Raw genomic sequence first — 13,806 nt, 5'->3', positions numbered from 1 at the left:
GCGGACAGGTGTCGCTCTGTCGGAAAGAACTGCAGATGCTGGTTTTCACCGAAGGTAGACACAATGTGCTGGAGTAACTCAGCGGGACAGGCAGCATCTTTGGAGAAAATAAATTGGTGAAGTTTTGGGTCGAGACCCTTCTCCAGAATTGTTAGGCGCTCCTGGGGTTATGCAGGAGAGGGGTGAGTGGTTTGCCCCTGTATAATAACCTGGGAGGGCAGCCCGAGTGAGAATGGAACCCATACACCCAGGATGAGGGGGACTGTGATTCATTAGATTGTCACTGCTGAGATTTCTGCATGGACCAGCAGAGAAGGGAGAACTGCTGTTGCTAACTCCAGTAGAAATTCAACAGCGCTTGCAGTGCCGGAGACCCAGTTAGACCCTGACTACGGATGAAATGCAGGTCTGTATACACGTAGCAGTTCAGCTGTCAAGAATGTTTATCTCAAGTGACCTAGGACCAGGGCATGTGCAGTCGGAATACCGAACTCACTTATTTCTCCAGCCATCTAAAAAACCTACACCATAGCACCCCGCTGCTCTCCCACCTCCCCCTCCAGAGATTCAGGAACTCATCAGAGACTGAAAGGCACCTCCATCCATTACCCTCTCTTTAACATGAGTACATCTGACTTCATATCAAGTCATCACACTTGACTGACAAAAGGTTGGGGAACCATATCCCAACTCAAAAATAACAAAACCACTCAAATGTATTTCTAATGAAACCAACTTGCCTGTGAAACGTTGAATGTTTTGGCAAAAAAACAGCGGAACATGATATAATTTGCAAATTGATTCCAGTCAAACCATTAGATTAGATGAATTCATTGAGCATTCATCTAATTTGCGTCAAAAGTTGGTGCGCAGCTCATGGACCTGAACGTGTATATTCATACAGATCAGATATTAAAACAATATTATTTGCCTACCCAGGTGGAAAATAGTTGTGTGGCACAGTGTAAATAAGGTCCTTCAGGCATCCAACATTTCTCTCTGAACCAACAATGGACAATTACCTCATTGGTTGCTGTTTCATGGAACGTAACAACATTGTATCTGTATTTCATTAAAGATGTTTGTATTCTCAAATTTCCACAGAAACCTGTGACTGATAATATTCAATGGTACTTTGTCACATGCAAATCTTTGGTCACATGCACCCAAGTACAGTAAAATTCTTTTTTTTTTTGCATACTGTTCAGCGACACCAGGCACAATCATACTAAGTACAAGATTATCGGACAGTAGACCAATCAGTACACAGGTCACCACATTTTAGGTGTCATCCTGTACACTTCAAGTCCAAAATTTGTTTATAAATGTTAGTCTTAACTTGGCTATCAAGATGTGAATATAACTGTATATCATTTACTAAGCTGTGTATATAACTGTATATCATTTACTAAGCAGTGTAAATATATAACTGCATATCATTTAAGCAGTGTATATAGCTATATCATTTACTAAGCAGCGTATATAACTGTGTATCATTTATAGAATAATTCAATATACTCTTTCTATAGATGCCAATGACTATGTCAATGCAGAGCAGATTCGATGGTTCATTCCCTTAATTCTGCTCCTTTATCGTATGATTAGATGACCTGTGAACCTTTGATTATATTTCATTGCTGAGAAAACGGCAAAGATTAGCAGGGAGTGGATGAGAAAGCAGGGATAACATAGAGGGTAGTGTGAATGTGTGATGATGGTCGAGGTGGACCGAAGGGCCTGCTTCCATGCTGTGTCTGTGCAGTTAAAGTAATTGAATATTTTGTTGGTGCAAAGGCATCAATACTGCGGCCGATTGTTCTGGAAGGCTGCGCGGAGCCAGCTCGCCTCACAATGACGGTCAATCCCCCTCAGTGTCGCCGCCTCTCGCGCGGATGATGCAACCGCCGCGCAGGCCAGCAACCGCTCCGCCTATTGAAGGGCGCCAGCCCGTCTCGCGAGAGCAGCTCGCCCTTCTCCCTCAACCTAGCTTGAACAGCACGCGCGCCGTGACGTCGGCGTGAGTGACCAGCAGCTCGACCACGGAGAACAAAGCTCCGGCGACGCTCTCCCAATGAGATGCGCGGTGACGGCGGAGGCGGGCCTTGAGCCCCATCAAGTTAGGCTGAGCGGCGGCGGCGGCTAGCTGGTGGTGGGACGGGGAGACGGTTTTTGGTTAACGTCGTGGAGGTGAGCGCGGGGATGGCCGCGGAAAGGGAGCGGGAGTTTGTTAACCTATCGCCCGGCCGAAATCAAGGAATTCATGGGCAATTAAGTATTTGCCATTCGCATTGACCTATTTTTTTTAATGTTTTAACAGATACCCGCAAACGAGGGCGTCTCGCTCCACGAACGGGCTTTTAAATTTCTTTCGCCCAGAAGGTGTTCGGCGCCTCGGCACCGCAACGTGCCGTCAAGTAGTTAATATCCAAGAGCGATTAGGCTTGTGTTTATGTCTTTGTTTTGTGGAAACGGTAAGGGGCGCCGGGTGTGGCGGCGAGGTTGCCGTTGGTGGTGGGTGTGAGGGGAGGGGAGGGAGGTGTATGGCGGCGGCGGGCGGGCGGGTGGAAACCAGCGGGTCGTCGGGCTCGTCAAGATGGCGGCGGCGGCAGGCCGGGACGCTCCAGCCTCCCTTCGTGTGACGCACTATGCACCAGGCAGCCTCCACTCTCCCAAACCCACTCTTACCCCCCGCACCCCGCGCTTCTTTATCCCCATGGCTCGACAATGACTTCCTCCTCTCCCTAAAACACTGACGTCCCCTCTTACAGGCGAATTTCCATTTTTAATATTTTTTTTTCCGATGAGCTCCGCATGGCGACGCTCGGCAGTGACTCACGTGTTGCGGAGGCTGCTGCATCAGGAATGACTCAGCACTCGACGGCACTTTTTTTCTTCCCCCACTCCCCAACTGCAATATGCTTTTTCGTGTTACTTTCATAAAATGCCACCTACGGCTGCTGCATTAATTACTCGATTTTTTTACCCCGATTCTCTAACTCGTAAATGTGGTGGACGTGTTTCGTTGTTCCGCACCGACACGACGTGCTGGGAGTAGCTAATCTTTTCTTGCACTTTACCTTGTTTTAATCGGACCTTGAAATCAGGAACATTTATTCGTGTGGGTTGGAGAATATGACCGTCGTATGAGTCAATATTTTACTTTTAGATTTGATTATGATTTTTTTTTTTTGCCGGATTATTGGAATTCATTTTCGATTCAAACGTATTGAAAATTACTGTTGACTTTATGGGTCGATACTTTTTATATTAAATAGGCTTACCGTATTTGGGACAATTTTTTGGGGAGGTTGGCATGTTTAATTTCCTACGTCCACAATTGCCTAGTGTACAATGTTAACAATATTGTATGGGTTACAAAACACTTAAAATGCTTGGAGCCAATGAAATTAATGCCTATGAATTTATATTCCTTCTTAATGGTTTCCCTCTTATTTCACAGAGCTGTTGCGCAGCCGTTGGTACCTGTGTCGAGGAAACCTAACTAACAAGTGGGGAACTTGCAGCCTAAGTGGCGCAAACTTTTTCATGTCAGAGACCGAGTACACTTGCAATTGTTTATGTCATCCATTCTTCTTCAGACAGAAGATACCAAAAAATTCCATTCAAAGATCTTTTCACTTCACTCATAAATCTAATAGTAAACCAGAATGGCTGTCAACGTCAACCGCAGTGTTTCCGATCAGTTCTATCGGTACAAAATGCCCCGTCTGATTGCTAAGGTAAAGTAGCTTTGTAATGTTTTAATGACAAATTGTGTTGCGGCCATTGTGGATACTAGAAAGTAATTTTTATTTCCTTAAGGTCGAGGGCAAAGGGAATGGAATAAAGACAGTAATAGTCAACATGGTTGACGTTGCTAAGGCGCTTAATCGGCCTCCAACGTGTGAGTACTAGCTGAGTGTAATTAAGTTCATCATGATAAATATCTTAACATAATGTTGGGCGTGCCCAAGATGCCTATTGGTGCCAAACATCATGGAGACGGGTCCTTTAGCCAAATTTATCCATGCTGACCAAAATGCCCCACCTAAGCTAGTTCTATTTGGCCCATATCTCTCTTGTTGTATCACTTGGACGTCTTCATAAATGACTTGTCTGTACACAGTGTTCCTGGTTATTTTAGACCCAAATTATACAAGACATTTCATTCAAATTGCCAAGCTACCCTAGTCTTATTTGCATTCATTTGGCTAATATCCCCATTGCTAAATCACATCTATCCATGTATCTGGCAGAATGTATTCCAAATGTGTTGTACCTGACTACCACTTGCATTGGAAAGGGTTGTCCTTTGGAACCCCTTTAAATCTAGCTAACTAAATTGATCATATCGATCCTTACTACTGATTATAGTTTTAAAAGTATGAACTGAAAAGCTGTGTTCACTTGCACTACTATCAATTGGTCACTGCTAGCAATTAGTCAATGCTATCAATTGGTCAGTTTTGCCAAACCTACATCTGAGCTGCCAATTAGGGTTGACATAGTCCTAACAAGCAACAAAAACTCATACAATGGACAGACTCCATTTGCTTTTTCGCCAGTTGCTATGTGTTGTTTCCAGCACTTACTGTTTTTGGACTTTACAGTTATTACAGACCCTTATTACTTAAATACCTTGTCTGAGGCTGGAATAAAATGGCATTTCTTGAGAGTTGAGAAATTTATATCTATTTTATTACCTTGTAGATCCCACCAAGTTTTTTGGTTGTGAGCTGGGAGCTCAGACCCAGTTTGATTCAAAGAATGATCGTTATATTGTGAATGGATCCCATGAGGCGAATAAACTGCAAGACATGCTGGATGGATTCATTCGAAAATTTGTCCTTTGTAATGAGTGTGAAAATCCTGAAACTGACCTGGTAAGTAATTTCAGAGTGAATTTTTCAATCTCAAGTGTCCTGATAGTTAATATCAAATTTAAGCTTTTTAAAATTGTTGGTAGCAGTGCAATCATTGCTTGAGGCTGAGCAGGAAGGTTACTGTGCCTGCATCTTCCATTTTTATTAGATTTGTTATGGTTTTGACATTGGACATATTTTAATATTGCATCAAAACTGTGTTTTTTTGTCTTTTTTTAGCATGTCAATCCAAAGAAACAAACTATTGGTATTTCCTGTAAAGCCTGTGGATACAGAGGCACGCTTGACCTGCGTCACAAGCTCTGCACATTCATTCTAAAAAATCCACCTGGTAAGTTTTAACTTGTCAGGTTCAGAACTTCAATCTCTTTTTTTAAATTGATTTAACACAAGGATTTTAACCCTGCAGAGAATGGGGATGGTGGTTCAGCCAAGAAAGAAAAGGAAAAGAAAAACAAGAAAGGCAAGGATAAAGAGAATGGATCGGTGTCCAATTCTGAATCATCCACCCACAATGAATTTGATGCTCCAGAAGCAGTGGTACATTTTTTGTTTAACTTTCTATTAAGATTATAGAGATGGAAGTTTAATGTGGAGGATTAATCTATTAATCCCAGTGAATATTAAGATTGCTTGTTTTGATTTTAAATATCTTAGGATGGCGAAGATGATGATGAAGACTGGTGTGAAGAAACTACAGAAGAGGCCCAGCGACGTCGAATGGGTGAAATCAGTGACCATGCCAAAAATCTAACACTCAGTGATGATCTGGGAAAAACCTTGGAAGACAGAGTTAACTTATTCTACAACTTCGTCAAGGTAAGTGCAGACCTCATAAATTGTGCATTTATTTCCCTTGAGGGGATAGTGAATGTGTGTTGTTGCTACTTGGAAGATCAGCCATTATTTCACTAAATGGTTGAGCCATGTGAGTGGCCATTTACTTGAAACTTCATATGGAATTAAACATCTTAAATCTTTAATTTAATTTTTCTATAACAAACAATAACCCATTGCTATGAATTGTTAATGGATTTTCTGCATGAGTATTTGTAATAATGAAGTGTGGATATTGGCTCAAATTTAATAGTCATTTATAGTGTCGGATAAACTGATCAAGTCATTTTATTGAACTCTTCCGCAGAAGAAAAAGGAAGAAGGAATTATTGACTCGGCTGATAAAGAGCTTCTTGCAGAAGCTGAACGTCTAGACGTCATCGCTATGGGTCCCCTTATACTTAGTGAATTGCTTTTTGATGAGAACATAAGGGAGCAGATCAAGAAATATAAACGACACTTCTTGCGTGTAAGTTTTTGCCCACTTTGAGCTGAGCAGCATTGATGTATTTCTGTGAATGACAAATTCTTTCTCTTGATTTAGTTCTGCCATGGCAATAAAAAGGCTCAGAAGTACTTGCTTGGTGGCTTTGAATGTCTGGTGAAGATACATCGGGACCAACTACTTTCCAGGGTTCCTCATGTTCTGAAGGAACTCTACGATGCTGATCTCCTGGAAGAGGAAGTCATCCTTGCCTGGGCAGAGAAAGTAAGTAGAGTGCGAATGTGCTGAAGATTCAAAATGGGGATATAAATTAAACAGGACTAGGTCTACTTTGCCATCTAGTAAAAGGACAGATTGAATCTTAAATCTACCATTTCTGTACCCTATGTACCATCTTAACTTTAACTACAACTCCACTGTGGAGAATTCCAGCGTACTAGATCTCTGGGAAATTCCTCTCTATTTGTCTTCAAAGGGCAGCCATCTAGTTTTAACAGTTCCAGTACGTGCAGGATCAATTGTGCATAATACACACAGCTGAAGATTCAACAGTGAACTTTTTGTAATTCTTCCACGTTCCAGAAAACAAATTGCATTAGAGACGAAAACTGGGGACATTTCTGGTCTGATCAGTTGTCTTGGCTGCCCTCGGAATTTGCTAAGCACTCCTTGCATCCTTGGTAAATTTAGATATTGTGCAATCAGTACCATTGTAATGTGGATTGTAAATAGTAGTCCCAGTACTGATCACATTGGCAGCCCACTATTACTGATTGTCAGTCTTAAAAAGAACTACTAATCCTGACACTGTTAGTTAATCCCCATCCATATTGCCCTTAAATCCTGTGTGCTTGTGCTGAATGCTTAAATTAATTTGGTAGTCTTATTTACAGAGTCTGTTCTCTGAAACATTTGCATTAAAAATTAACTATGTAGATCTTCATGTTTTGGACTTTGAATAGAGTCAACTTGGATAGAATGGTTCAAACATTATTTAACTTGTACTCTTGCACAGGTATCTAAGAAGTATGTCCCAAAAGAACTTGCCAAAGAAATACATTCAAAGGCAGATCCGTTTATTAAATGGCTAAAAGAAGCTGAAGAAGAATCTGAAGAGGATGATGAAGATGAGGAGGAGGAGGAGGAAGATAAAGATGTAGAGGTATTTGGGAATGCTAGGCCAACCTTTATACTGCACTAGACCAAGTGCAGACCCGTTGGGTCTGCTCCCCAACGTAAAATTCAACCACTCACCCGTTCCCCCAATGCAATTTTGCACCACTCACGCATAGCCCCCAACTGTGCAGGCACGGCTCATTTCTCCTCATCCCCCAGCACTCCCCCCTCCTCTTCACCCTCCCTTTTCAATGCATAGAGAGGGATGGGGGGGGAGGGTGGTAGGGATGGGGCATCTCCAACCTCCACACACCCCATCTCCCTCTTCCACCCCATCTCCCTCCTCATTTCCATCATCCTCCCTTCACTCCCATTCCCTGCCCCAGCACCTACCCAGGTCGTAGAGCAGCACCAGATCCTGGAACTCGGCCTGGTTCTCGTACTCTGCCCGGCCCTGGCTGTAGACTGCAGCCATCAGCTTGGCTGCCGCCTGAGCTCCACTTCATCTCTGAGCTCGTCCCGGACCCAGACTTACTTCTTTCTCGGCCCTGGTCATTGCCCCATTCCAAGCCCCGGGCTCGGTCCTCACTCCGGCCCAGGCCCAGTCCCCGGGCTCGGCCTGCAACACCACCATCCCCACCAGGTGCCGGCGAGCTCTGGAGTGTCCCATCCTACCTTGCAAGTGCATTGTGACGTCACTCGGGTTTTTCCCCCCGAAATGGGTGAGTTTTTGAAATTTAAAGGATTAATAACTTCGGAAATATAGGTGATTATCGCCATAATGGGGGAAAATGTGAGTAGGATCAGGGCTCGAAATTAACGGTTGCTCGGGTGACGGTGGGTCGGAGTGAATGACAGGCCCCGCACAATTACTACCGTCACTGCTACCGTTGACACGTTATTACATAATTCATTTTAACAGCAAATCAATGCTCTTATTATAGAGTATCAGTACTGCAGTTATTTAATGAGCAACATTCACAACTACGTTGGATCTATCCAGGTTTTACTTCAACAGTCGGTCACACATCACAAATTTGGTCAGGAGATATTTCAGTTGAAATTTTAACGTTAAGTCTGAAGTGGGAATGATGGAAACAGCGTTTATCAATTTTTTTTTTAATCTGGTGCGTACAAACTGGATATCTTAATTGCTGTTCACAACACATGCATCTAATCCGAATATCCGGTAATGTGGCGTTTTGACACCTTTAAACATATTGCCAAAATAACATTTGCTGCAGTTATGTCCTTTGGCCATCTCTTGTCAGTTAGTGTAATATTTAACCTGTCAGATGAGTATAGTTGGTTTTAACAGCTATTATCATAAAATGACTAGAAATTTCCTTGCAACCTGTATATTGTGGATAAATTGTGGGAAGCGAGAGTGTTTATGTACCAATAGCAATAACGATCCATGCCATGATAATTTTCGGTCCTTCGCAGAAAACATGTTTGCATCCATCTGTAGTGTGCATGGTTAAGCATATATGTTACCGTGGTCCAAAATTTGTTGATCGTATGCCATGCAAGCCGTCTTAAATGACCACCTAAACTCTCATTTGGCAACCGAAAAAGCTGCCTAGGTTGCCCGACTGGCAACAGGGGAAAAAAGTTAAGTGAGGGCCCTGATATGTGAAAATGGGAAGGCTGTGGCCTAACGTTTGGAAGTAGATAGGAAAGGCAGATTGACACATCGTGGGCACAAACAAGATGAAGACTTTGTTATATAGAAATTACCAACACATTTCTGTTTACTGCACTTGTCAATAACTGATTAACGACCATAAATTGGCAACAAGTTTTGCAAGTTTGATTCTGCAATTACCTTTTAATTTGATTATGCGCCATGGTACATAGCTGCATGCATTAATTTCACATTTAATTTCTACATTTGGTACTAATCTAGTGATGCTTTATTTCCAGGTGGTTTATGACAGCTCTGCAAGAGAAGTGAAAGTGGAGACTATGAAAACCATTAAGAAAAAAGAGGAAGATGATATAGATATTGATGCTATTTGATGTATTACTTTGGGGGAATTCACTTTTGCATTGGAAGTCGCAACAATGGGAAGATTTCCTTTTTACACTGCAATTATTAAAATTTGTTTCTGCCGTAAACAAATCTACAATGGTAATGATCTAGTGATGCTTTGCCGCCTACCAATTGGACAGCATGTCAAGTCCAAATGGTAGAATGGTCCTCGTCTGTTTTCGCCAATGACACTTTCACTGATTCTGGGTGATGTTTCTGCATTTACTGCGCATTTATACAGGGATGTAAAATAAAAATTAACGGGGATCGTTCTGTATTCTGTTTTTATTTGGTGCCGGTAACTGGCATTTGCAAAGTTTACTCTTCCCCAATCTCATACTTGCCCCCTACTTCATATTGGGAAAAACTGAACATCTATTTTCATGGGTAGATTATTGTCACCACTGACCCATATTCCTAATTATATGGATGGGTCCAATTGTCGAATAACTGAATACCCTCTTCTGAACTCCTAACATTCAAACTGTTGAACTAAGTCATCAAAAGGTCAACTTATATCTAGGTGGGGTTGGGAGAGTGGGCAGATGCATGGCAAATTATGTTTAAAGTGGATAAATGTGAGGTTATCCACTTTGGTAGCAAAAAAAGGGCAGATTACTATCTAAATTGGGAAAAGGAAGTACAATGGGATCTGGGGGTCCTTGTACGTCAGTTTATGAAAGTAAGCATGCAGTGAAGAAAGCGAATGGCATGTCCTTTATAACGAGGAGCAAAGAGGTCCTTCTGCAGCTGTACAGAGTCCTAGTGAGACCACACCTGGAGTATGGTGTGCAGTTTTGGTCCCCCAATTTGAGGGACATTCTTGCTATTGAGGGAGTGCAGGGTAGGTTTACAAGGTTATTTCCCGGGATGGCGGGACTGTCATGCTGAGAGAATGGCGCAGCTGGGCTTGTACACGAGTTTAGAAGGATGAGAGGTGTTAGTACACTGGAGTTTAGAAGGATGAGAGGATATCTCATTGAAACATAAGATTGTTAAATGTTTGGACATGCTAGAGGCAGGAAACGTGTTCCCGATGTTGGGGGAGTCCAGAACCAGGGGCCACAGTTGTAAGAATAAGGAGAGAGCCATTTAGAACGGAGACGACGACAGCGCTTTTTTTCCCAGAGTGGTGAGTCTGGAATTCTCTGCCTCAGGGCGGTGGACGCGGGTTCTCTGGATGCTTTCAAGAGAGCTAGATAGGGCTCTTAAAAATAGCGGAGTTGGGATATGAGAGGATATCTCATTGAAACATAAGATTGTTAAGGGTTTGGACATGCTAGAGGCAGGAAACGTGTTCCCGATGTTGGGGGAGTCCAGAACCAGGGGCCATTTAGAACGGAGACGACGACAACGCTTTTTTTCCCAGAGTGGTGAGTCTGGAATTCTCTGCCTCAGGGCGGTGGAGGCGGGTTCTCTGGATGCTTTCAAGAGAGAGCTAGATAGGGCTCTTAAAAATAGCGGAGTTGGGACATGGGGAGAAGGCAGGAACGGGGTACTGATTGGGGATGATCAGCCATGATCACATTGAAGGGCCAAATGGCCTGTTCCTGCACCTATTGTCCAGATGTAGACTTTGATGGATATTTTCTCAATGTTAATATTACAAAAATTGTGGTCTGCAGCAAGGCTTGGAAATCCAACCAGTGTACTGGTGCAACCTTGTGTAATAGGGGCAAGAAATGTGTTAGTAAATTAACATTTGTTGCTGGGGTTTTGTCTTTCTATTGCTATTAGCAACTACAAAAACTAGTTATTGCACATTGATCTATCGTTATCACTTTGAACAATGGGGCCTACCACATCAACTTGCATTAGGTCTGGTACTGATAATGCTAATCTGTCTCACAAGGCACTTCCCTCGACAAGGCCGCTCCCCGACTATCAACATACACGCTTTTGGGTTTGTAAGCTATCCTAGCTGTTTCTCCAGTTTGCCTGTTTCTCTGGCAAGTGAGAGTTGGACAGAAAGATTAGTATGGGATGGGGGGGTAAAATGATTAGCAACTGGAAGCCTTGATGGACCGAGTGCAAGTGTTTGGCAAAACAGTCGCTCTGTACATTTGGTCTTGATTTGGTGCCATAGTCACTGATTCACCCAGCTTGATTTCCATCCTGCTCTCAAATATGGATCCTTCTCTAGTTCTGGTTTACTTGGGCATTTGACTAGGGAGGCTGAGGAGTGAGCTGCATAAAATCATGATAAGAAGAGTGAATGCAGTCTTGCCCTGGGTAGGGGAATCAAGAACTAGTGTCGTTGGATTTAAGGTGATATAAAGATATACGGACCTGAGGGGCAACTTTTTCATTCAGAGGGTGGTGGGTAAATAGAATGAACTATCAAAGATACTGTAGTTAAGGCAGGTACAATAACAGCAATTAAAAGACACCTGGATAGGAAAGGTTTAGAGGAATATGGGCTAAACACAGGCAAGTGGGACCAGCTTAGAGGGGGCATCTTGGTCAACATAGATGAGTTGGGTCAAATGTTGAATGGTCTCTAATGTATGATTCTATGAGTCAGATTCATTGCTAATTAGTTCAAGTTCAAGTTAGTTTATTGTCATGTGTCCCTGTATAGGACAATGAAATTCTTGCTTTGCTTAAGCACACAGAAAATAGTAGGCATTTACTACAAAACAGATAAATGTGTCCATATACCATGATATAAATATATACACACATGAATAAATAAACTGATAGTGCAAATAACAGAAAGTGGTTGGTAATAATCAGAGTTTTGTCCGAGCCAGGTTTAATAGCCTGATGGCTGAGGGGAAGTAACTATTCCTGAACCTGGTTGTTGCAGTCTTCAGGCTCCTGTACCTTCTACCTGAAGGTAGCAGGGAGATGAGTGTGTGGCCCGGATGGTGTGGGTCTTTCATGATACTGCCAGCCTTTTTGAGGCAGCGACTGCGATAGATCCCCTCGATGGAAGGAAGGTCAGAGCCGATGATGGACTGGGCAGTGTTTACTACTTTTTGTAGTCTTTTCCTTTCCAGGGCGCTCAAATTGCCGAACCAAGCCACGATGCAACCGGTCAGCATGCTCTCGACTGTGCACCTGTAGAAATTAGAGAGAGTCTTCCTTGACAATCCGACTCTCCGTAATCTTCTCAGGAAGTAGAGGCGCTGATGTGCTTTTTTGATGATTGCATTAGTGTTCTCGGACCAGGAAAGATCTTCAGAGATGTGCACGCCCAGGAATTTGAAGCTCTTGACCCTTTCAACCATCGACCCGTTGATATAAATGGGGCTGTGGGTCCCCCTCCTACTCCTTCCAAAGTCCACAATCAGTTCCTTGGTTTTGCTGGTGTTGAGGGCCAGGTTATTGCGCTGGCACCATATGGACAGTTGCTCGATCTCTCTTCTGTACTCTGACTCATCCCCATCAGTGATACGCCCCACAATAGTGGTGTCGTCAGCGAACTTGATGATGGAGTTCGCACTGTGGTTCGCTACGCAGTCATGGGTATAGAGTGAGTACAGCAGGGGGCTGAGCACGCAGCCTTGAGGTGCTCCCGTGCTGATTGTTATTGAGGCTGACACATTTCCACCAATACGAACAGACTGTGGTCTGTGGACGAGGAAGTCGAGGATCCAGTTGCAGAGGGATGCGCAGAGACCCAGTTCTGCGAGTTTGGTAACCAGTTTGGAGGGGATGATTGTGTTAAATGCCGAGCTGTAATCAATGAATAACAGCCTGACATATGAGTTTTTGTTGTCCAAGTGGTCCAGTGCGGAGTGGAGGGCCAGCGAGATCGCATCCACCGTTGATCTGTTGTGGCGGTACGCGAACTGCAGTGGGTCCAGGTTTTTGTCGATGTAGGAGTTGATTTGCTCCATGATCAACCTCTCAAAGCACTTCATCACCACCGCCGTTAGTGCCACTGGTCGATAGTCATTGAGGCATGTCACCTTACTCTTCTTGGGCACCGGTATAATTGATGCCCTTTTAAAGCAGGTGGGGACCTCAGACCTCAGAAGTGAGAGATTGAAAATGTCCGTAAAAACTCCCGCCAGTTGGTCCGCACAGGTTTTTAGAACACGGCCGGGTATACCATCAGGACCAGGTGCTTTTCGGGGGTTCACCCCTCTGAAGGATTTCCTGACATCGGCCTCTGTGACTGAGACTGAAATGCCATCGCAGCGATGGCAGTTAAAGACAACAAATAAGGTTTTTTTAAAGACAAATAATTAGAAATATGTTTAATAAAATAAAATCACATGGGTGATTTCTCAGTTTTTTTAAATCAACTATTAACAATGTCCAAACATTTAAAAATAGACCCGAGATATTGCTGTTAATCAATAGCCTCAGCTGTGGCATTTCAAATGCCTTACTTAACAGAGATCTCTATTTCCTGCACTTCAACTCTTACCCCTTTCAGACAGAAGCAACCAGCATTGTGATATGTATTACCCTATATTGACATCTTTACAGAACCCATTCTTTTTCTCCAGAGATGCTGCCTGTCCTGCTGAATTACT

General features: G+C 43.2%; 1 protein-coding gene across 1 annotated transcript; it reads left to right on the top strand.

The window, feature by feature from the left end:
- The first annotated feature begins 2,026 nt into the window (after positions 1-2,026).
- On the top strand, positions 2,027-9,584 carry eif5 (eukaryotic translation initiation factor 5). The gene is made up of 12 exons (XM_033016468.1): positions 2,027-2,187; positions 2,318-2,471; positions 3,461-3,740; positions 3,823-3,904; positions 4,711-4,883; positions 5,103-5,214; positions 5,293-5,423; positions 5,541-5,702; positions 6,028-6,189; positions 6,265-6,429; positions 7,181-7,327; positions 9,208-9,584. The coding sequence occupies exons 3-12, from the start codon at positions 3,669-3,671 to the stop codon at positions 9,301-9,303; spliced, it is 1,302 nt and encodes a 433-aa protein (XP_032872359.1). The 5' UTR covers positions 2,027-2,187; positions 2,318-2,471; positions 3,461-3,668; the 3' UTR covers positions 9,304-9,584.
- The last annotated feature ends 4,222 nt before the right edge of the window (positions 9,585-13,806 follow it).

The sequence above is a fragment of the Amblyraja radiata genome, unplaced genomic scaffold (genome assembly GCF_010909765.2).
Source record: "Amblyraja radiata isolate CabotCenter1 unplaced genomic scaffold, sAmbRad1.1.pri scaffold_1000_ctg1, whole genome shotgun sequence".
In the NCBI taxonomy this organism is placed as follows: Eukaryota; Metazoa; Chordata; class Chondrichthyes; order Rajiformes; family Rajidae; genus Amblyraja; species Amblyraja radiata.
Note: the sequence above shows the minus strand (reverse complement) of the source record. Positions and strands in the feature narration are given on the sequence as shown.

Excerpts from the sequence above, each read along its gene's own strand:
- eif5 (XM_033016468.1), top strand. The coding sequence starts at position 3,669 with ATGGCTGTCAACGTCAACCGCAGTGTTTCCGATCAGTTCTATCGGTAC. Across the intron at positions 4,884-5,102 it reads AAAATCCTGAAACTGACCTG|CATGTCAATCCAAAGAAACA; the intron begins GTAAGTAATTTC and ends GTCTTTTTTTAG. Across the intron at positions 5,703-6,027 it reads TATTCTACAACTTCGTCAAG|AAGAAAAAGGAAGAAGGAAT; the intron begins GTAAGTGCAGAC and ends ACTCTTCCGCAG.